The 25,006-nt window shown below is 35.5% G+C and overlaps 1 protein-coding gene across 1 annotated transcript in view; it reads left to right on the plus strand.

Moving 5' to 3' along the window:
- Positions 1-25,006, plus strand: part of TDRD5 (tudor domain containing 5) — a 97,818-nt gene that overhangs the window by 53,647 nt on the left and 19,165 nt on the right. The window contains exons 10-16 of the mRNA XM_004372871.2: positions 222-434; positions 791-857; positions 9,996-10,196; positions 10,703-10,861; positions 13,008-13,169; positions 15,778-15,960; positions 16,746-16,889. Coding sequence (XP_004372928.1) covers positions 222-434; positions 791-857; positions 9,996-10,196; positions 10,703-10,861; positions 13,008-13,169; positions 15,778-15,960; positions 16,746-16,889 — 1,129 coding nt within the window. The remainder of the gene's footprint in view (positions 1-221; positions 435-790; positions 858-9,995; positions 10,197-10,702; positions 10,862-13,007; positions 13,170-15,777; positions 15,961-16,745; positions 16,890-25,006) is intronic.

The raw sequence follows: 25,006 nt of genomic DNA on the forward strand, positions 1-25,006 counted from the left end.
AGATAAGAAAATGAGTATATAAATTTCTCTTTGAAGAAGTTTGTTGATGAAGAGATTTGCATGAGAAAAAAGAAAATTAATCAGAATTAATAAGCACTAACAAACCAGGAGAAGTCGGGATCTTTTTCTTTGTTGTTTGCCAAGATTTTCTTCTTCTTGAGACATCAGTAAAAATGATCTTTAATTTTTGCTTCTTCTATGGATTTTATGGAATTCCACAGGCGCTGTTATTCTAATCAGCTGGTTTCTGATCGATATGTCATGCCAGAATACTTCATCCAACCGGGACATCTCTGTTGTGTAAGGATTTCTGAGGATAAGTGGTGGTATCGGGTCATTATCCATCGAGTCCTTGGGAGACAGGAAGTTGAAGTATTCTATCCAGACTTTGGAAATATAGGAACTGTCCAGAAGTCCTCCCTGAGGTTTCTCAAGTGAGTTAAAATTTTTAATAGGCGCAATGGACAATTTAAATTTTGAATCATAATGCTTAAGCTTTATGGCATTGGGATCTCTCTTTTCTCTTGCCTTCCCTCCCTCCATTCTTCCCTCTTGTCCATCCGTCTTGCTTCTTAGTGCAGACTTGGCAAATAGTCATTTAGTTTTATAGATGGATTATAGTCTCTTGTGTCTTCTTTCATGTGATTGAATTTGAGTGGACCATGAGACTAAATTTCCATCTTTTATTAAGAAAGTGGAATAACTGAAATAAAGAAATGAATTAGATATTCTGTAAAATGCAATTTTAAAAATATGATTTAATGTTTGTCTATTTGATTATCTGTTTCAGATGCTGCTACACAAAGCTTCCAGCGCAGGCCATCCCTTGTTCTTTGGCTTGGGTGAGACCGGTAGAGGTATGTTTGCTTGTTTCCCATTTACTTAGCAAGCATTTTAGTGCTGCTTTCGATGTGCCAAGAGTGATTCTGGGTTTTCAGATATAAAATAAAACATGGAGATAGCCCTCAAAAGAAATCATTGTATATATTTGAAATATAGACGTAGAAACAAAAATTCTTACTCCATGTTAATTTGCTATAATAGGGATTTTACAGTGAATGGTAGAGGTACAAAAGGAGGAGTGCTTATCTCTGTCCATAATAATCAGGGAAGGTCTCATAATAGAAGTGCATTTGAGTGGAAGAGTAGCAATGTAACTGGACAAAATAAGTGAAGAAAGACATTCCAGGCAAAGGCAGAGTAGCATAAAACATTGCAAATTTAAGTAGTTCTGTGTGGCTACAGAATATAGGATGGGCTGGAGTGGATACATGGTAAATGACATCAGAGAGGTAGGAAGGAACCTAATGTGGAAATCTATGTTGAAGAGTCTGAATGTTGTCCTTTAGATGCTGGGGAGCCATTGAAGGGTGCAAATAGGGAACCGCTACAGTTAGATGTATGTTTCATAAAAGAATTATCTAGTAACATTATGGGAGCTGATTGGAGTGGAATGGAGCAGAAGACATTTTCATCCATATAGGTACATTTGTTTATGTAATTATAACTATCTGATGCACTTAGTTGGAATTATACATTCTTTTTCCTTTTTACTGTATTTTTCAGATTTTTTTAAAGAGTAGATATTCATTTTAGGATGAAAAACACATTTTTAAAAAGAATAATCCATTTACATATAAGCAGTTGATGAATAATTTAGGTTAAACAGACAAAAAAATGGCATAATATGTATTATATGCATAATTAAAAGTTCAAACTCAGACACATCCAATTTAGAAATTTGATGTGTGTGTTTTTCCAGTTTATTTTGTTGGATATTGGAGGTAAGAGTTTGTGTTGGCTTTTCAGAGTTATGCAATAGTAATCATAATGTATTATTTTGCATTCTGCTTTTTTCACATAGTATTGTAGCATAAATACATTGATAAGTTATCATAATTCTAGATTTTAATGGCTTCACGGTAACTTACTGAGTGAATGCGCATCATAGCTTGCTTAACCATTCCTTTATTGTTGGACATTCAATTTGCTTCTAATTTTTAAATATTATAATAGTGTATGCAATGTATGCTTTTTGTGCAAATCTGTATTCAGGATTGTTTTGTAGGGTGAACTTTAGCCTTGACTAGGTTTCTTCTTACTACTTTGACTATCAGGAAGCTTAGAGCTAAATTTTTGACCCACTTGTAGCCAATATTCATTACTCTCATATCAACCAGATGGCTTCCATATTTTGTTCCTATCTTTGTTTTATTTTCTTCTTACTTCCTGAACTCCTTCTGGTATTAGGGTCTTTGCCCATTCTGATAACTGGAATAGCTTGTCAAAGTATTCTTGTGGCTGACTCCTCCTCATTCAGATCTAAGCCTAAATATTATTTCCTAAAAAATGACCTTGACCATCCAATTTAAAGTACACTGTTCCACTTCAGTCATTCTTTGTCACATTTTTTTTAGTCTTTATGTCACTTATCACTATCTGATATTATTTATTTATTTATGTGTTTATATGTTTTCCCACACAAGATTTAAGCTCTTGAGATCAGGGGTACTGTCTTCTTCGCCTACATCAGTGTTTGACTCATGGTAGGTGCTCAATAATTTTTTTTTCTTTTAAATTGAATGTGTCTCACTTTATTTATGTATCTTTTTATTATTTCAAAAATAATTAATGCATTTAATAATAGTAGAGTAACATGGTGGGACTAATACTCACATAGAAAATCAAAAGCAGGCAAAAAAGCAGAAATCTGGAAGACAGGCCTGGCGATCTACTTCTGAAAGGTTACAGCCAGTGCAAAACCCATGGAGCAAAGTCCTACTCTGAAACACATGGGGTCGTCATGAGTTGGAATCTACTCAACAGCAACTGGTTTGTATTTTTGTTTATCCTTGAAAGTCAAATTGCAGTGAGTAGTATTGGGAATTTTTCGGCTTCTTTTCTGAGAGTACTCCCAAATCTACAGCTTTGCTAACTTGAATTTAGAAGACAGATTGGGGCTGGTAAAACAGCTAGAAGTGAGGGAGAAAATACTTAAGGAGGGAGTCACGAAGTGGATGAATTCCAAAATCAGTGTATACAATCTGCCTAATTGCTTGACTGACTACTAGACTTTGCAAGCACTGGGGAGAGCCCAGTAGCTCTAGTGAAAAAATCAACAGATAGAATTTGAAGGAACTGGACAGAGATTTCAGTTGCTACTGACTGCAGGGAAGACAGTGTTTGGAGTTTGAGTCCAGACAATTTAACTAACTCTTACAGAAAAATATCACTCTTCAGAAGAGCATAACAGAATACAAAATCTCCACAATATATTGATCATGTCTGCTATCCTATTAAAAGTCACTAGACATGCAAAGAAACAGGAAATTATAACATATACTCAGGGAAAAAAAGTACCATATTTTTACGCAAATAACACGTGTTACACTTTTTTGCCAGCTGTGCCCTCCCCCAACAAGGTATTTTTTACAGGAACATGTAAAATATTAGAATAGCACACTTAACAGAAATGCAGAGGGGGCACATTTGGCAAAATATATATATATAAAACACGTTATTTGCATAAAAATACGGTAGTTGATAGAAACTGACATTAAGATGACCCAGATGTCGCAGTTATCAGACAAGGACTTTAAAACAGCTGTAATGAATATGTTCAAAGGCTTGAAGGAAGATGTACTCATAATTAATGATCGTATAGAGAATTTCAGCAGAAAGACAGGCAACGTAAAAAATAAGTTGAAATTCTAGAGTTGTAAAATAAAATGGCAGCAAATGAAAATGTACTGGATAGCCTTGATAACAGATTTGGACATGACAGAAGAAAGAGCCTGTGAACTTAAAGATAGATCAAAACAAATTATCCAAGCCAAAGAAGAGCATAAAAATATTGAAAAGAAAATCAACAGAGAGCTAGGGAATTGTGAATAAATATTAAATACTTCAATACACATATAATTGGAGTCCTAAAAAGAGAGACTAGGACAGAAAAAATAAAGGCTGAAAATCTGCAAAATTTGGTGAATGATGTCAACATTCAGATCCAAGAAGCTCAACAGACTCCAAGCAGGATAAATACAAAGAAAACTATACCTAGGCACATCATAATCAAACTGCCAAAATCCAAAGAAAAAAGAGAAAATTTTGAAAGCAGCCATAGGGGGAGAAAATAAAGAGGAACAGTAATATAAATGATGGCTATCTTCCCATTAAATGCAATGACATTTTGAAATAAATAAAAACTGAGATTATGCAAATCCTCCTACTTTGTTCTTTTTCAAGATTGCTTTGGGTATTCAGGGCCCCTTGCAGTTGCATAGAAATTTGAGGATTAGCTTTTCCATTTCAGCAAAGAAGGCTGTTGGAATTTTAATGGGTATTGCATCGAATCTACAGGTTGTTTTGGGTAGTATTGACATCTCAACAATATGAAGTCTTCCAGTCAGTAAACACAAAATGTTCTACTTATTTAGGTCTTCCTTCATTTCTTTCAGTAGTGATTTATAGTTTTCAATGTACAAGTCTTTCACTTCCTTGGTTAGATTTATTCCTAGGTGTTTTATTCTTTTAGATACTATTGTAAAAGGAATTTTTTCCTTAATTTCCTTTTCAGAATGCTCATTGCCAATGTATAGAAGCCCAACTGATTTTTGTATTGACTTTGTATGCTGCCACTTGACTGAATTCATTTATTACTCTAGTAGCTTCCATGTGGATTCTTGAGGGTTTTCTATGTATAGGATTGTGTCATCTGCAAACAAAAGTAGTTTTACTTCTTCCTTTCCAATTTGGATACCTTTTATTTATTTTTCTTGCCTAGTTGCTCTAGCTAGGACTTCCAGTAGAATATTGAATAGCAGTGGTGAGAGTGGGCATTTTCATCTACTTCCAGATCTTAAGGAGATAACTCTCAGTGTTTGTTTTTCTACTGAGTATGCTGTTAGGTGTGGGTTTTTCATAAATGTCCTTTGTCATATTGAGGAATTTCCCTTCTATTTTCTAACTTGCTGAGTATTTTTTTTTTTTTTTTAATCATGAAAGGGTATCAGATTTTGTCAAATGCTTTCTCTCATTGATTGACATGATTGTGTGGTTCTTTTCCATCGTTCTATTAATACGGTGTATTACATTGATTGATTTTCTAATGTTGAACCACCGTTACATTCCTGAGATAAATCCCACTTGATCATAGTGTATTATCCTTGTAATATGCTTTTGGATTCAGTTTGCTAGTATTTTGTTGAGGATTTTTGCATCTGTATTCATTAAATGGTATTATTGGTCTGTAGTTTTCTTGTGGTGTCTTTGACTGGCTTTGGTATCAGGGCTATGCTAGCCTCATAAAATGAGTTAGGAAGTGTTCCCTCCTCTTCTATTTTTTGGAAGGTTTAAGAAGGATTTTGGGTCACTTCTATAAATGTTTGGTAGAATTCCCTGGTGAAGCCATCTGGTCCATGACTTTTTTTTTCTTTTTTTTTGGAGGAGGAGGAGGTTTCTGATTACTGATTAGTAATTCATTTCTTTCACTTGTTATAGGTTTGTTGAGATCATCCACCTCAAAATATACTATAAAGCCACAGTAATCAAAACAGTCTGGTACTGGTATAATGACAGATATATTGACCAATGGGTAGAATTTGGAGTCCATAACAAACCTGTACATTTATGGTCAGTTTATTTTTGACAAGGATGGTGAATGCATCCAGTGAGTAAAGAATAGTCTAATAAATGCTGCTGGAACAACTGGATTTTTACATGCAAAAACATGAATCTGGACCCATACCTTGGAGCCCTGGTGGTGCAGTAGTTAAGAGCTTGGCTGCTAACTAAAAGGTTGGCAGTTCGAATCCACCAACTGTTCATTGAAAATCTTATACGGCAGAGTTCTACTCTGTCCTATAGGGTCACTGTGAGTTGGAATCTACTTGATGGCAATGGGTTTTTTGGGTTTTGGACCCATACCTCATACCGTATACAAAAATTAGCTCAAAATGGATCAAGGACCAAAATATAAGAACTAAAGCCATAAAACTCTTAGAGGAAAATGTAGCAATAACACTTTGGGACCTAGTATTTAACAATGGTTCTTAGATAAGACAACAGAAGTACAAGCAACAAAAGACAAAATAGATAAATGGGACTTCATCAAAATTAAAAACTTTTATCCAGAAGAACCAGATGGTGCCCGGCTACTACCACCAACCACTCTGACAGGGATCACAATAGAGGGTCCCTAACAGAGTGGGAGAAAAATGTAGAACAAAATTCAAATTCACACACACTCAAAAAAAATCACATTTACTCATCTGACAGAGACTGGAAGAACCCTGGGGACTATGGCCTCCAGACACTGCTAACTCAGAGCTGAAGCCACTCCTGAATTCTACCTTTCAGCCAAAGATTAGACAGGCCTATAAAACAAACAATAACAGAAGTGACGAAAGTGCTTCTTAGTTCAATATAGTATACAAGACGAAATGAGCATCACCTGCCCAAAAGCGAAGGCAGGAAGGGGCAGGAAAACTGGACGAAGGGTCACGGGGAACCGGGAGTGGAAAAGGAAAGGGGGAGAGTGCTGACACAATGCAGGGATTGCAACCAGTGTCACAAAACAATTTGTGTATAAATTTTTCAATGAGAAACTAATTCGCACTGTAAACTTTCACCTAAAGCACAGTAAAATTAAAAATAAATAAGACTTTTGTACATCAAAGGACTTTATCATAAACAAAGTGAAGAGACAACCTACAGACTGGGAAAATTGGGAGGAGGAGGTTGGGGAATTTATTAGTGGTTACTAGAGGGAGGAAGAAGGAATCATTTCTTAGGGGGCAGTGAACTTTTGTTAAGGGTGATGGAAAAGTTTGAAACAAATAGTGGTGATGGTTGCACAATATGAACATAATATCACTGAATTGTACATGTGAAAAACGTTGAAATGGCAGTTATATATGTATTAAGTGTATATAATCACCATAATCACTTAATCACAATAAACAAACAAAAATATACCAAAAATTAAAAAATTGAGATAATGTGTGACCAGCAATCTTGAAATGCAAAAAAATGCTAAAAGAATTTCTTCCAGGTCTGAGGAGAAATGAAACCTGTTGGTACTCAGATCTACAGGAAACAATGAAGATTATGGCAAATGGTTAATATGTGGGTCAATATAAAAGAGTATATTTTATTCTCTAAACATCTTTAAAAGGCATAGAACTTCTAAGAGCAAAATCATGATACTGTATTTTGGAGTTTATAACCTATGTAGTTGTAATATAGAGGTATCCCAAAAGTCTTAGTGTAGATTAAAGTTTTAATGACTTCAGAAGTATAAATGCTGCAAACTTTAAAGAATATCATTGGGAAGTTTAGTTTTTTTAGTTTAATATATACTTGTTCAGTTTTGCGAATTTAGAGTAACAATTTTAAAATTTTGTTTCAGTCAACATTTGCCACTTGGATCAAAAATAAACCAGAAAACCAAACCTGTTGCCGTCAGAGTTGATTTCGACTTATAGCAACCCTGCAGGACAGAGTAGAACTGCCCCATAGTTTCCAAGGCTGTAAATCTTTATGGAAGCAGACTGGCACATCTTTCTCCCACAGAGCGGCTGGTGGGTTTGAAATGCCGACCTTTCTGTTAGCAGCCTAGTGCTTTAACCACTGTGCTACTAGGGCTCCTTTGGATCAAAAATACTGAAACAAAAATTAAAATAGTGTGTATAGTATTTTCTGTTTTTTCTTGAAACTACTTCGGTATTATATTTTTCAAGAAATTAGTTTATTTAAATTTTATTGACATAAAATTGTGTATAGTATTCCCTTGTTTTTTAATGTCAACATCTGTAGTGATGTGTCCTTTTACATTCCTAATATTGTTTATTTATACTCTCTCTTTTTTTATGATCAAAATTTGCCATTTTGATTAGTTTTTTCAAAGAATCAATTTTGGTTTTCTTGATCCTGTCTACTGTAAGCATGTTTTATATTTTAATTTCTGTCTTATTTTAATTATTTCCTTACTTCTACTTTTTTGGGCTTGTTTTGTTATTCTTTCTCCAAATGCATGATATAGATAGCCCTGATCCAATGTAAAGGAAGTTTCCCTGGGTGTGGCCTGCAACACCTTTTATCTTTCAAGAGATAAAAGGAGAGAGAAGCAAGCAGAAAGAGAAGGACCTACTACCACCAAGAAAGAAGACCCAGGAGCAGAGCATGTCCTTTGGACCTGGGGTCCCTGCACTAAGAACCTCCAGACCCAGGGGAAGATTGATACCAAAACGCATGGAGATTCCCAAGGAAAGCCGGGCCCACAGATGTGGAAAGGAGACAGGGGCCTTCTCCCAGAGCCAACACAGAGAGAAAGCCTTCCCTTAGAGCTGGAGCCCTGAATTTGAACTTCTAGCCTTCTTAACCATGAGAAAATAAATTTCTTTTTGTTAAAACCATCCACTTGTGGTATTTCTGTTATAGTAGCACTACATAACTAAGACAATTTCCTTTAGTGAGGGTTTGCTAGCAGCAAAATTAGTTATGCTTATCTGAAGATATCATTATTTTGCACTTATTCTTGAAAGATATATTCACTAGGGGTAGAATTCTAGGTTGGCAGTAATATCTTCGGCCCATTGAAGATGTCATTGTACTGGCTTCTGGTTTTCCTTACTGCTTTTGAGAAGTCAGCTGTTCATATAATGGATGTTCCTTTGAAGGCAAAGTCCTTTTTGTCTCTAGCTGTTTTTAAGATTTTCTATTTGTCACTAGTGTTCTTCAGTTTTGGTATAGTGTGTTTATGTGTGGATTTATTCTTATTTATCCTGCTTTGGGGTTCATTGGAATTCTTATATCCATAGTTTTCTGGTTTTCACTAAATCTGGCAAATTTCCAGCCATTATCTCTTCAATTATTGCCTTTTCCCCATATTCATATTTATATTAGCTCCCTCTTTTTCTGAGACCACAATTAAAAGTATATTAAACGTCCTCAGCTTATCTGCCATATCTTTTAACCCATTCTTCCATATTTCACATCTTTCACTGTTTCCATGCTGCATTCTGGGTAATTTTTTCTGAATTATCTTCCACTTCACTGATTTACTCTTTATTTCTATCTAATTCGCTGTCAAATCAACCTATTAGGTTTTTAATTTTGGTTAATGTATTTTTACAATTCTGTTTTTATTCTTAATCTTGCCTGATGAATTTTCATAAATTTCTGATCTCTGCAGAAGTTTTCAAGCTAATCCTTTTTTTTCCTTTAGGCATAGTAACCTTATTTGTTTTATAATTTGTCTCAAACATTCAAATATCTAAAGTCTTTGAGGTTGCTTCATTCAGAAAGGATTTGCATTTGCTTCTGCCAGGTGCCTAGGAGTACTACTAGTCTGTTAATTTAAATGAACAACTTGAGGATTTGTGGACCACCCATGCGATGTAAAAATTGAGCTGAAAATCCATGTGAGGGCTGGTTTATTCTTTTCTTTCTTACCCTGAATATGTACCCATAAAGGGAGCTAGCCTAAGGAAAGAAAGTTCTTCTCTAGACTCTCTACCTTGAGTGGACCCTGGCTTTGATTTTTGTCCCCTTTGACCTTTGAGACCATCAAAACCAAGGTTCAAATTTACCTAGCTTAACAGACAACCTTAAGACAAAAGTAGTTCCTACTTTCCCTTCAGTTTAGGCCTGATAATTTGTTACTATCTTATCAATTCTCTCATCCTTTTTGGACATATTCTATCCAGATTTTTTAGTTGTTTTCTGTGGGATGGCTGGTCCAATAATCTAGGTCACCATTTTTGAAAATGGAAGTTTCCCACCACATAGATAAATTTTTTCCATAATCACATTTTTGCATTATTCTACTTTCTCCACCCCCAAATCATAAATACTCTCCCATGCCAGTCTTGTACTTTTGTGGTTTTATTTTTCAGCTTAAATCTCTAGTTCATCAGGAATTCATTTTTGTATATGGTTATTATAATTCATGTTTAAATCTGTCACCTGAATCTAATGTCTCAATTATATTTCAGGAACATTGGACATCCAGAGCTATCTTGCAGTTCCAGAAGTTGTGTGGTTTGAAACCGTTAGTAGGGGTAGTGGATGAATACATAGATGGAATCCTTAACATTTTTCTGTGTGATACATCCTCAAATGAAGACATCTATTTCCATCATATCTTGAGAACAGAGGGCCATGCAATTGTATGCCGAGAAAATGTTCCTTCTAAGGTGGAGCAGTCTGTATTTTGTAATATATTTTATTTAATCTCAACACTTCAGGGTATAAGAGAATTTAATGAAGAAAGTTATTTGATTTTTCTTTAGTCTTAGAGCTACTCATGAGATTCCTGTCTTCCAAATGTAGAACACTCTCTTAATTTTCAGATGACCAGAAAAAACTACATATGACTTATTGTCCTTTAGGATATGAATATTTTTATTTTAAATAATTGGTTGAAGATTCTGTATTACACCAGGGTATTTAATTCTCTGAGGTCTACCTAGAAAAGAACAAGTATTCTTTTGCAATTATTTATAGTGATGTCTATATGACCATTAATATGGATGTTGATAATTTTTGAAACTAGGAAAAACAGTCAATATGTAGAAACTTTTTAACCATTAAATTTTAGAAGATAATACATTCCACGGCCATTGAAAATTATAAAGTACTATTTCACTTTTTCTCTTTGTCATGTAATCAAACCTTTCCTCCTTTTTTTTTTTAATCCAAGGGTTTCAGAGAACTCAACCCTTTAGCTTTATACACTAAGTCCGATCCCGGGCCAGAGGATGTTGTCTTGACAGAACTGGGTTATCCTTCCCAGCAGCACTATTTTAACGAAGACCGGGAGATAAGTCCACAATCAAAAGAGAGTGAACCACATACCCTGGTAAGAGGTTTTTGCCAATATTGTTAACATTTATTGAACACTTACTATTTGCCAAACACTATAAAAAGCATTTAAAGTATGATATTTAATCCTCATAAAATCCCTGTGAGATGGTTACCATAATTATCTTTGTTTTATAGTTGAGGAAACTGAGGCATAGGAAAGTTCAGAAATTTTGCACAGTGATCTTAACAGTTACCTTGTCTCTCATTGTTTGCCAGTTTAATCCTTTGCTTCAGTCATGCTGGTATGATTTCTCTCATACTGTAAAATCTTTTGCTGCCTTTGTGTAGTTGTGACTTCTCCTACACTAATCCACATGCTATTCTTCTTCCCTCTGTACTACTCGAGTTCATCTTCAAGTATTCTCATTTCCTACTTTCTCTATAAACCTTTTGGCAACTCCAGTTCACAGTAATAACAATGATGTTATTGTATTATTATATGTATTACTCTAGTCCACAGTAATATTAATGATAATAATAACATTTATTGAACTTGCATTGTGTGTCAAGCACTGTTATAAGTACTCATGTATGTTAGCTAATTTAAATCTTCACAACAACCTCACCAGGTTGGTACTTTCCTATTCCCATTTTAGAGAAAGTGAGGTACATAGTAAGAGCTTAAATATTTTTTAAATAAATGGACATGTCCTCTGAATCTTATATTCCTCATGACAACAAGTACTGGGCTTAAGAATATAGGACATACAGTTGATTCTTACTATTCGCAGTAGTTATGTTCTATAAAGTCCCCACAAACACTGAGTTAGCCAATATTGAACCAGCCTCGTTGGACCGCAGTTGGAACATGTGCGTCGGGCATCTCAAGTTTTTTGCCACTATGCTTGTCTGCAAGTGATGTTAAAGTGCCGTGAGAATTGATTCTGGGGTACAAATAAATTATAGTGAGTAAGCAAATTCACAAATACAGAATCCATGAATAATGAGAATCAGCTGTATTTAGTTTGAGCAAATAGACAAAAATATTTTTTGGATACCCTGAGCTTTTTTATTTTCTTTGAATAAAATATTAAAATGTTTTGTATATCTGGCTTTTAAAATAAAATTATAGAGATGATCTTAATTTTTAGTGGGCATTTACTGATTATTAGAAAGTATAAAAAAGAAGGACCATTTTGACTACTTGAAGATTAACCTGTATGAATATTTACTGCTGCATGTTCAAAACAATATATGAATTTTAGATTTCTGGTTTACGTTAAAATTAATTGGGCTTGTTTGGTCCGTATCAATTTTTAAAACTTTATTTTTTTTTTTAGTTTTTATTACTAGATTAGAAGAATTGTATTTCCTGGTTCTTGAATAGTGAATTTAATTCAAACTTAAAAAGTTTTTAGAAAATTCTATCATCACTGTTAGTGTCTCCAGATAGTTATAATTCAGTCCTGGAAATGAAATAAGGCCATCTTTTCTGCCAAAGAGATAAGGCTTAAAACTCCCTTATCCCACCCCAGTCTGTATTTTAACATATCAATGTATATACTAAACACACAGACACACACACCCATACACTGGCCTCTATATATCCCCAAACCATTGCCATGGAATCGATTTTGACTCATAGCGACCCTATTGAACAGAGTAGAACTGCCTCATAGGGTTTTGAACTGCCAACCTTTTGGTTAGCAGCTGAGCTCTCAACCACTGCGCCACCAGTGCTCTTCTGTGTATCCAGTCACCTGTTAATTCCTATTCATCCTTTAAGCATCCTAACAGTTGTGTTATCTCCTTCATTACGTCTTCTCAGGTACTGTGTCTCTTCCCCCAGTTATATTTCGGTCATATCTCTGGGATGGCTGTATACTGAATATTGTATTCTGATTATCTGATTGTATGTCTTCCCACTATACTTTGAGTTCCTTTAAAGCTGGGACCTGTTACATTCGTCTTTGTATCCAAAGAGCTACTCTTCTAGACATTTCATAATAAGTACTCAATAAATGTTTGTTTGCCTGAACTGGTCTAGCAGAGTGGATAGACAGGGTCATGGATAAAGTCAGAAAATAATGTAGAATTTGTATGAACCATAGTGAAAAATTCCTCCCAAAATTTAAAGGAGTGTAGATTTTGGAAACAGCATTATTACAAAAAAATAATAATTTCTCTTTCATAACTATTAGCAAGATATTAATGATGAAAAGGCTTTAAGTCACCTTAAATCTGAGTCAGAGAAGCCATTAAAGGATTCCGAATTCAGTTCTTTGAAAACCAAAGATAAAAGCTGTAAAGAGGAACCAAAGTTGCTCAACTCAGTGCCAAAGGATCTGAAGGAAGAAAATGAGGTAGGAGAAGGAAAGGATATTTTTTAATGTAATATAATTAACTCGTAAGTGGAGGGGACTGGAAGAAAATAGCTCTTTAAATTCTACAGCTTTCAGTGTCATCAGAGCATTTCCCATTGATGAATTACAAATTCTTTCTTCAGTAGCCACAAAAACTAAAGTTAGCAATATAGCCTTGATACAAACAAAAAAAGGCATTGTCTGGATTTGATGTATTAGTTACTATCCCATAGCTTTGCACAGTCTTAAAAAATGATGCAGTGGTTAGAAACTAGTATTGAGAAATAATATTTAATATTCCAGTTCCTTTTACTTTTCATGTAAATTTTAGAATCAGCTTGTCTATATCTACAAAAAAATCCTGCTGGGGTTTAATTGGAATTACATTAAATCCATAGATAAATTTGAGGAAAACTGACATACTTAACTATGTTGAGTCTTCCAGTCTGTGAACACAGTGTATCTCTCAATTTACTTAGGGTTTCTTTTATTTCTTCATCAGGGTTTTATAATTTTAAGTATACAGAAACTGTACATGTTTTATTAAGTTTAACCTAAGTATTTAATTTGGGAGCGATTGTAAATGGTATTTTAAACATTTGTTTCCATTTTTCATTGCTAGTATTATAGAATACAACTGATTTTTGTATTTTGTCTCTGTATCCTGTGAACTAACCAAACTCACTTAATAGTTTTAGGAGGTTTTTTTGTTGATTCCTTTGAGATTTTCTACGTAGATAATTATGTTGTCAGAGAACTGGGACAGTTTTAGTTCTGTCTTTCCAATCTGTCTTTTCTATTTCTCCCTGCCTTATTGCACTGGTGAGAATTTCAACTATGATGTTCAACAGGAATTGTGAGAGAGGACATCCTTGTCTTGTTCTTAATCTTAGAGGGAGAACATTCTTTCTTTTACAATTAAATATGATGTTAGCTGTAAGTTTTTTTTATAGATGCCCTTTATCGTGTAGGAGCCCTGGTGTCTACGTGATTAGGAGCTCAGCTGCTAACCAAAAGGTCAGCAGTTGGAATCCACCATCCGCTCCTTGGAAACTCTATGGGCCAGTTCTACTCTGTCCTATAGGGTCACTATGAGTCGATGGCAGTGGATTTGGTTTTTTTGTTTTGTTTTGTTTTATCATGTGGAGAAAGATCCCATCTATTCTTATTGTGCTGAGAGGTTTTATCATGAATGGATGTTGAATTTTTTTAAATGCTTTTTCTGCATATATTTATATGATCATGTGGTTTTCTCCTTTATTCTATGAAGATGGTATATTACATTGATAGATTTTCAAATATAAACTAGTCTGTCACTCCTAAGATAAGTCCCACTTGGTTATGATGTATTATTCTTTTTATATGTTGCTGGATTCCATTTGGTAATATTTTGTTGAAGATGTTTACATCTATTTTCATGAAGGATATTGGTCTGTAGTTAACTTGTACTGTCTTTGCCTGGTTTTAGTACCAGGGTAATGCTAACCTGATAAGATGAGAAGTGTTCCCTCCTCTTCTGCTTTCTGGAAAAGGTTATATAGAATTAGTATTCTTTCTTTTATTTGATAATTGAAATTTTAATTGAGATAATTGAAATACAGAGAGATGCCATGCAATCTTTGTTTCCTTCAATGGAACATTTTTCAAAATTATAGTACAATATCACACCAAAGATATTGACATTGATACAATCCACAAATCTTACTGAGATTTCCCTGGTTTTGCTTGTACTAATTTGTGTGAGTGTGGGTGTATTTAGTTCTATAAAATTTTAATAGGTTTATGTATCCAGCACCACAGTCAAGATACTGAACAAGGATCCCTCATGTTGCCCTTTTATAACCACGCCTCTCTCCCTCCTACCACCTCCATCTCCACCATCCCTAACACCTGGCAACCACTAATCTGCTCTCCATTTCTAAAATTTTATCATTTCAAAAATGTTATATAAGTGGAATCATACAGTATGTAACCTTTTGAGACTGGCTTTTTTTCACTCAATATAACTCCTTGGAGATTCATCCAAGTTGTTGCACGTATCGATAGTTTGTTTCTTTTTATTGCTGAATAGTATTCCATGGCATGTATGTACCAAGTTTGTTCAACCATTTACCCACTGAAAGACATGTAGGCTGTTTCCAGTTTTTAACGTTCTGAATAAAACTGCTGTGAACATTTGTGTACTGGTTGTTGTGTGAACATAAGTTTTCAGGGATAAATGCTCAAGAGTGCAGTCGCTGGGTTGAATGGTAATTGCATATTTAGTTTTGTAAGAAACTGCCAAACTGTTTTCCAGAGTGGCTGTACTATTTTTCCTAGCTTATTTGCCATCTGTATATCCTGTTTGGTTAAATGTCTCTTCGTATCTTTTGCCCATTTTGTAATTGGATTGTTTGGTTTTTTACTATTGAGTTTTGGGAGTTCTTTATATATTCTAGATCCTAGTCCTTTTTTGAATATGTGGTTTGCAAATATTTTCTCCCAATCTGTGTATTCAAACTGCCATCTTTACCTGGAAGGCAAGAGAAAAAATTTGTAAACCTAACTTTTAAAACGTGTCCTTACGGGAACTATATATTGTAGTTTTTTATCTTCTGATACATTCTAGGATGAGATTCCCACTGGAATGCCATGCCTGGAGTCGGTGACCATAGGTGATGATATTTGGGATGAAAACTGGTTACCTCTGCAGGCTAAAATGGGAAAAGGAGGTAGTGCTGCCTCCCATCTATTTACCTCAAGCCTCGGTGGAAAGAAACAGTATCCGTCACGTAAAGAAATACCACAGAAGGTTAGCTCTTTGGAAAAACAGAAAACAAATCATTGCTGAAAGAAAGAAGCTTAAATTTAACTTCCCAACCTTCAAGAAAGCTATATATCTTGGAATTCAAAAGCATTTATCAGACCAAAATTCAGAAGAATACTTGATTTTTTTTTTTTTTTAACGGAAGATAGTAATGGTAGGGAGGGGGCCCGGATGTAGCAGGAGGGAGTAGGTCATGGATTTACTGACCATGTGCCTATCTACCCTATCAGTCAGTATGATTTTTGTTTTATCATTGGCCCTCTAGTCAAAATGTCAGGTATTTATAAATAATCTAAAGAACTGTTTTCACTAATTTTACTTTTTGTTGAATTAGCCTTGTAATATAACCTCTGAGTCTCTGCAGTGAGAATGTTTGCTAATATGGGGCCTAAGTATACATTTAAAATTTAATTTATTTTCCATTGGCTATAACAACAAAGAAATATCTGCAGTTAAGTAGCTCCTTAGTATTTGTGTCCTTTAAATACTAGATAATCATGAAAAATCATCTGGCCATAAAAATTATATTAAAGAAAATACCACCAACAGAGTTGTATTTGTTTTTTTCAGATCCACGTGTTCAAAGGAATTCATGATTGGGCATGGACCAATAAAGCAAGGGGGGAAATCTGCACTGATATAGAAAGTTAACAAATATATTTTCTTTTTTAACATACATTGCCACTTTGCCCTTACTTTGCCCAAGTTTTCCTCCATTTGGATCATGTGGCACTGTGTCTTGGTCTATTGTTGCATTTTTTCCTCTATAGGATTGGTGTTTTTCTACACCCCATGATATATGGGATGATTCATGGCAGCCTTCAGGCCTTGTGAATGGAATGAAAGTAGAAGTTCAAAAACAGGAAGGACTGGGTGCTCAGGAAAAAAATACTGGGACAACCAGGATTCAAAAGGTCAATGTTTAATGAATGTTATTGTGATAGATTTGCATAGAGAAATACTTTCATTTTTAGAAAGTAAAATTCTGATTAATGATCCTTCTCTTGGCACTTGGTAGAGTACATATACATAAAATGTAAGTGGATTTTTCAGTTAATTTGAATTAATGTAGTTACTCATCTCTTCAGAAGAAAATCCAGAGCCTAGAATTAAAAGGTTGATTGAACCTCTGTATTAGGATACAGAAAACATTTTTCTATAATTTAGCTATAAATTTTAAGCCCTATATCTGTCCTATCATCTAGCCCAGTTTACTTCTTTCACATTGCTTTGGCCGAAAGAACTCACCCTGGCACGAAGTACATGTTTTGCTGAAATATACATTATGAGCATCCTGAAAACAACCGGACAAGTGTGAATCGTAAAACTAGGCTACCAGGCTTCTTCACTTATGTGTGTTACATGCAGTAATGGGCTGAAGTCTAAGAGATAGGTTGAAAAAGCAGATTTGGAGAAGATGGAATCCTGAGTGATGTATTCCATATAGAATATTGTTACTTTGTATAGCAGCAATGATAAAGTCACACTGTATTACATAGAACAGCCTGTTCCAGAAATGTAGGTCATTTAAGACTACGGATTTAGTTTTAGTATAAAATAGACTTCTATATTTTGTTTCTCATGTAGTTTTTTTCTAATAAGAGCTTTATTGAGATCTAATTTATATACCATACCATTCACCTACTTAAAGTGTACAAGTAAATGTTTTTTAGTATAGTTACAGAATTGTGCAATCATCACTACAATTTTGGAACATTTTCATCATCTCTCTCCAAAACCCTATACCCATTAGCAGTCACTCCCCTTCCCTATCCTCGTCCAGTTCTAAACCAAACCAAACCTGTTGCTGTCGAGTCAATTCCGACTCATAGCGACCCCCAGTCATAGATAACCACTAATCTGCATTCTGTCTTTATAGGATATTTTCCTATTCTGGACAGTTCATATAAATGTCATACCATATGTGGTCTTTTGTGACTGGCTTCTTTTACTTAGCATAATGTTTTCAAGGTTCACCCATATTGTAACATGTATTAGTACTTCATTCCTTTTTATTGCTGAATAATATTTCATTGTAAGGGTATACTATGTTTTATTTATTCATTCATCAGTTGATGGGTATTTGGCCAGTTTCTACTTTCTGACTATTATGAATAATGCTGCTAAGAATATTCAAGTGCAAGTTTTTATGTGAATGTACATTTCATTTCTCTTAGGTATATACTTAGGAGTGGACTTGCTAGATCATGTGGTAACTATGTTTAACATTTTGAGGAACTGCCAGACTATTTTCCAGAGTAGCTGCACCAGTTCGTATTCTACCAGCAGTGTGTGAGAGTTTCGACTCCTTCAGATTGCACTGGATATTTTAGGGCCTTTGCATATCCATGTAAATTTTAGGATTTAGAAGAATCTTGTCAGTTTCCTCAAATAATTCTGCTGGGGTTTAAAAGTGATTAGATTGAATCTGTACACCAATTTGGGGAGAACTAATGCCTTAACAACACTGACTCCTACAATTCATGAATATAATATATGTCCTACATTTATTTGAATCTTTTTAAAAAGTTTTCTTGCAGCAGTGTTTTGTAGTTTTCAGTTTTGGGCTCTGGCATATCTTTTGTTAGATATATTCCAAGATATTTAATACTTTTAGTGTTACTATAAATGATAAATTTTAAAATTTCATTTTCTAATTGTTTTTTTTTGCTAGTATACAGAAATTCAGTTGAGTTTTTAATATTTAACTTGTATTTAACAACCTTGCTTCTTATTAATTCTAATTGTAGATACTTATAAATTCTTTTGAGTTTTTGTTCTATGTATTCAATCGTGTTTTGCGAATTACGAGTGTTTTGTCTTTCTTTCTAATCTTCATACATCTATTTCTCTTTTTCTTGCCTTATGGCAGTTACTAGGACTTCTAGTACAGTGTTGACTAGAAATGGTGATAGTAAACTTCTTGTCTTATTCCTGGCATTCGAGGCAAAGAGTCTAATATTTTAATCTTAAGTATAATATTAGCTTATAGATTTTTGTATGTATTTGTTCCTTTGTTTCTTGTTTGCTCAGAGGTTATTATGAATAGGTATTAAATTTTATAAAATAATTTTATCTGAATCTGTTCAGTGATCATATAGTTTTCCTCCTTTATTTCGTTAAAGTGCATTGATTTACTTTTGAAGGTTAGGCCAACCTTGTATTACTAGAGTAAATCCCATTTGATCAGTGTATGTTATGCTTTTTATGTATCACTGGATTCAGTTTGTTAAAACTTTAAGATTTTTGTGTAAAATAAAACCAGTTGCCATCGAATCAGTTCCAACCCTAACTGATAAAGATTAATTATTAATAGGAATTAATATAACTGAAAAATTCCATAGCAGTATTGATTTTTTTAAATCAAAAATGCAATAATAGAATATTAGCATGAAGTTGCTTATAATATCTTAATTTCTGAAGAATATGTATTGATACCTCCTTTTTTATGATGTTAGTAATGTGTTCTAACAGATGGCATATGTTTTAAAGAATAAGTAGTCATTTATATTTAACTACATATTTACTTGTTCTGGTGCTCATAATTCCGTCCTGTCGTTACATACTTCTATCTGGAATCATTTTCTTTCAGCCTGGTGGACTCCCTGTGGTGTTTCTTATTGTTCAGGCATGCTTGATGACATATTTTCTCAGATTTTGCTCATCTTTATTTAATCTTGGTAATGGATTAAATTGTGTCCCCCAAAAATGTGTGTCAACTTGGCTGGGCCATGATTCCTAGTATTGTGTGATTGTCCATCATTTTGTCATCTGATGTGATTTTCCTATGTGTTGAACATCCTACCTCTATGATGTTAATGAGGCAAGATTAGAGGCAGTTATGTTAATGAGGCACAGGACTCAATCTACAAGATTAGGTTGTGTCTTAAGCCAGTCTCTTTTGAGATATAAAGAGAGAGAAGTGAGCAGAGAGACATGGGGACCTCACACCACAAAGAAAGCAGCACCGGGAGCAGAGTGTGGCCTTTGGATCTGCAGTTCCTGTGCGGAAAAGCTCCTAGACCAAGGGAAAATTGATGACAAGAACCTTCCTCCAGAGCCGACAGGAGGGAGAAAGCCTTCCCCTGGAGCTGGCACCCTGAATCCGGACTTCTAGCCTACTAGACTGTGAGAGAATAAACTTCTGTTTGTTAAAGCCATCTACTTGTGATATTTCTGTTATAGCAGCAGTAGATGATTATGACAATCTTATTTTTTGATGGGTGTGTTTCTCTGAGTGTGGGATTTTAGACTGGTACTTTTTCTTTCAACCCTTTGAAGATGTCATTCCATTGCCTTCTGGCTTCTTTTGAAATGTTAGCTATCAGTGTTGTTACTGCTCCTTTGAAAATAATGTCTCCCCCCACCCTGGCTTATTTTAATATTTTTCTCTTTGGCTTTGGCGTTCAGCTATTTAATTATATATATCTAGATGTGATTTTATTTGGATTTATCCTGCTGTGGTTCACTGAGCTGACTGAATCAGAAAGTTGATAATCTTCATCAGTTTAGAAAATTCTGACCCATTGTTTCATCAAATACTGCTTCTGCCTCATGTCTCTACTTTCCTGCTGTCATTTCACTTATATATATGCTAAAACTTATGATTGATTCCCAAATGCCTATTGAATTCTGTTCTTTTGTTAATATCCCTTCCCCGCCCCACTGTGCTTCAGTTTGGAGATTTTCCATGGATTCTTCTTCCAGTGTACTAAGTGCACTAATTCTGTCTTCTTCGGGATCCAGTGTGCTGTTAAACATATCCATTGAATTCTTGATTTCAGACATACTATTTTTCAGTTCTAGAATGTCCGTTTGATTCTTTTTTACAGATTCCAATTCTCTGTTTAAATTCTCTGTATTTTCATCTGTTTTTTCCATCATTTTCCCCTACTTTCTTGAGCATGTTAATCATAGTTATTTTAAAGTCCCTTTCAAATAATGCCAATATTTGAATCATTTTGGGGTCTGCTCCTATCGTCTTTTCTCTGTGTCTCTCTCTTTATTTGGTCCTGTTATTTTGGGAGGAGGGTCATGCTTCATGGTTTTTTTAATTGAATGTTGGAAATTATGGATGAGAAATTATAGAAGCTTGGATGAGTTATATTCCTCCAAACAGGGTTAGATTGTCTTTTATCTAACAGTTACCAGCAGATCACCTTGACATACACCTCAAGCTTGGTTTTAGGCTTTGCTAGGACTGCTCTACTTTACTTTTGTTCTTACCTCTTAGGTGTGACTCTTACTCCTAAAGCATGGTCCTCTTGGGATCTCAGCTGAAAATCTGGAGAGTTTGCCAAAGTCCTTCCACCTTGGTGGGACTCAAACTCCATCCTGTCTTCTCAGTACCACAGACTGATGAAATTTCTACTCATGTCTTTTAACCTCCCAGCTGCTATTTTCTGTTGGGTTCTTGTAATTTCACCCTGCACATATGCAGTTTAGGAGTTGGTCAGTAACTTGAAGAGGATTTGTAAGCAGGTTTTTGGACTATTCTGCTCTTCCCTTTTCTTTGGGATTGTGCTCCTCAAGGCCCAGCTGTTTTGTTAGTCTCAGACTCTGTTCTCCTGTTTCCTTGGTTGGTAAGACTGCCACTTTCTGCTTAGACTCTGCCCCATACCATGATTTGGAAAATGCCCTCAGTTAAAATGCTGAGGTGATTATGGAACTCACCTCATGTTCTGAAGTCCTGCCTGAGTTGGTTGTTCTCCAGTGCCTTCAACCATTTCAAAATATTTTTTGTCCAGTATTATAATTGTTTGAGGGTAGAAGGTTAGTCTGATTAAGTTATTGTATCATGACTGGAACTGGCAGTCTTACTATACATTATTTTTTTGATAGCAACTTATAGGTAGCTTTAAGTCAAGGAATCACAAGATTTGTAGAACATCCATCTCTGATTCTACTGTATCCTCAGTAATTGAATTTTTATTAAATAATATGTTCTGGCCTTTTCAACTAATAAAGCTAATTTTCCAATTGTTAATCCGTAAGAAGTTGTGAAGTTCATGGTAATTAGGAGTCCCATCTCTAGAGTCAGATTCCTGAATTTAGATCGTGGCTTCCCGTAGTTATTTCTGTGACCTTGACAAGTTAATAATGAGATAATAATAATTTCTGATATTTCTTCAGCACTTACTATTTGCTTGCCACTGGTCTAAGCACTATACATACATATATCTGTAAGCTCATTTTATCTTCACATTCCAAAAGGTGCTATTCTCCCCATTTATAAATGAAAAAATTGAGACAAACATAGATTAAGTAACTTGCCCTAGGTGATACAGTAAGTGGTAGAGCCAGGATTTGAACTTAGGTATTCCCAGAGTGTGAGGTCTTACAAATTTATTGTATTGTTTCCTGTGGTATGGGTAATAATAATGTACCTCCTTCAGAGTCTTTGGGTGTATTAAGTGAGATGAAGCTGTTTGTATAGTGCCTTTCATATAGTAAGTACTCAGTAGCTGATAGAAGTAGTAATAATAACAGTAGTAATGGCAGTATTATTAATATGGTTAGTGCTAGCTTGGAGAATTATATCTAAGTGTTCAAAAGAATTCACTATTTTTTCCTTGTTTTTGAGGAATTGTAACAATTTGGAGAGAGGCCTAGATATTAAATATGGAAAATTTCTGAAAAATGGGGAATAAATGAATTATATAACATCGGACTTGAGGTTCTAGAATTGATTATTATGGAGATCATTTATGAAAATCCAGAAGAGGAAGCAGCGGTCATCATTTCTGACTTTGGAGGGAATTCACTAAGAATAAACATCAGTAGTATCATTGCTTTCTTTAATAATTTCTGGGTTCAGGTGTTAGGGGAGTGTGTAAGATACCCTATACAGTTGGACTTCAGCAAACATTTGAGAATGTCGCACATTGTTTCTTTGTGGACAGTTACAATTTAGAGGAGGAGCTGTTTGACCTCTAGTAGAAGGAACAGTGCTCTGTTCTCAACCATATCCTTCCAGTGTTTTGTCATTGTTTAAAGTTACAGAAGATATCAACTTACAACAAAAATTATAGGTAATGTGAAGTTGCATGAATCTATTGGATGGAAGCTCTCCAATCACCTTTCAACCAGTCTTTCCGCTGCCAAGGTGGTTCTGCTTATTAACTCGTTATATAGTCACATATATATGTATGTGTATATATATATATATATATATATAAACTGTATAATGAGTTAATATGCATGTAGTCCCCGACTTATGATGGGGTTCCATTCTGATTACTCCATTGTAAGTTGGTTCTGACATAAATACCATTTTTTTTTAGTTTTCATAGCTTGCTATATGGCAGTGTTTTGAACAGCAAATCATAACATTGAACATCTAAGAGTGAACATCTGAAAATAACATCAGCAAATTATGCTCTGCAACATTGTATGTAGTACGTATTACTAACAATAAGATGTACAAAAAACAGACGGCTGTAAGTGCAGCTCGTCATCACTCAAATAAGTCATAAGTTTGAGATTACCTGTATATATGTGTCTTAGTTATATAGGCTGCTATAACAGAAATACCACAAGTGGATGGCTTTAACAAATTTATTCTCTCACAATTTAGGAAGCTAGAAGTCCGAATTCAGGGTGAAAGCTCTAGGGGAAGGCTTTCTTCCTCTGTCAGTTCTAGGGGACGGTCCTTGTCTTCAGTCTTTCTCTGGTCTAGGAGCTGCTCAATGCAGGGACCCTGGGTCCAAAGGACACGCTGTGCTCCTGGCACTACTTTCTTGGAAGTATGAGGTCCCCATATCTCTCTGCCCCCTTCTCTCTCTTATATCTCAAAAGAGTTTGACTTAAGACACAACCTAATCTTGTAGATTGAGTCCTGCCTCATTAACATAACTGCCCCTAATCTTGCCTCATTGACATCATAGAGGTAGGATGTACAACACATAGGAAAACCACATCAGATGACAAAATGCTGGACAATCACCACAATACCAGGAATCACGGCCTCGCCAAGGTGACCCTTATTTTGGGGAGACACAGTTGAACCCATGATATTCCACCCTTTGGCCCCCCCAAAATTCATGTCCTTTTCACATGTAAAACATATTCATCCCATCATGTCATAACAAAAGTCTTAATTCAACTCCAAGTCCAAAATCCAAAAATTCTTCTTCATTTGTGAAATCCAGAATACAAGTTATTTGCTTCCAAAGTACAATGGTGGAACAGGCACAAGCTAGACATTTCCATTACAAATGAGAGAAAACTGGAGGGAAATGGGGGTAGGGGGTAACAGGCACCAAGCAAGTCAGCAGAACACATTACAGTAGCCCTCAGGGCTTAAAAATAATCCTCTGTTCTCTGAGACCATTTAGACAATGGCCCTGCCCTCCAGAATCTAGGTATTGGCCACACTCTGAGTTCTGAGTGGAGGCTCCTCGACCCTGGGCTTCAGCTCTGCTTTTCAGGCCCACTGGTACAGCAACTCTGCTGTCTCAAATTTGAGCAGCCCCATTCTCCTAGTCTGAGTGGCGACTCTACCCTTTAAGACCCCTGAGGTCATGGCCCTACCTTTGAAACTGAGGTAGCTCTGCTTCCTGTGTTCATTGTCTCTTCAGCTTCTGCTTCCTGGTTCCTTGACCTGTTGGGCCTTGCCACCTGTATCTGCCCTGCTGGGGCAAGTTTTCTAAAGCTCTTTAGCTTCACCAATAAGTGCCTGGAGGCACCCCACTCTGCCAGTAAACTTCGGCTGGAAGGCACTTAGCTTTCTTGCTCCGTGGGTCAGCAAGCCTAGCTCCACTGGTAAGTGCTCAGAGGCACCCCATTCTGCCAGGAAGCCTCCTGCGCAAAGGCACTCAGTTCTCTCGCTTCATGGTTTGGCTCTAGCGCTGTCTAGTGCTAGTCTCCTGGTTCTGCTGCTGCTGTTTCTCTGCTGCTGCTGCTTGCTGTCTGAGCCATCTCCAGTGTAACAGCTCTCCTCACTTGCTTCTGAATCCCACCAAAATTGTCTTCGATGTGCATAATTCCACCAATAGTCTCTTCAGGGCAGTCTGGCTTTTATTATTAGGCA

Source organism: Trichechus manatus, unplaced genomic scaffold (assembly GCF_000243295.1).
Source record: "Trichechus manatus latirostris isolate Lorelei unplaced genomic scaffold, TriManLat1.0 scaffold00021, whole genome shotgun sequence".
NCBI lineage: Eukaryota > Metazoa > Chordata > Mammalia > Sirenia > Trichechidae > Trichechus > Trichechus manatus.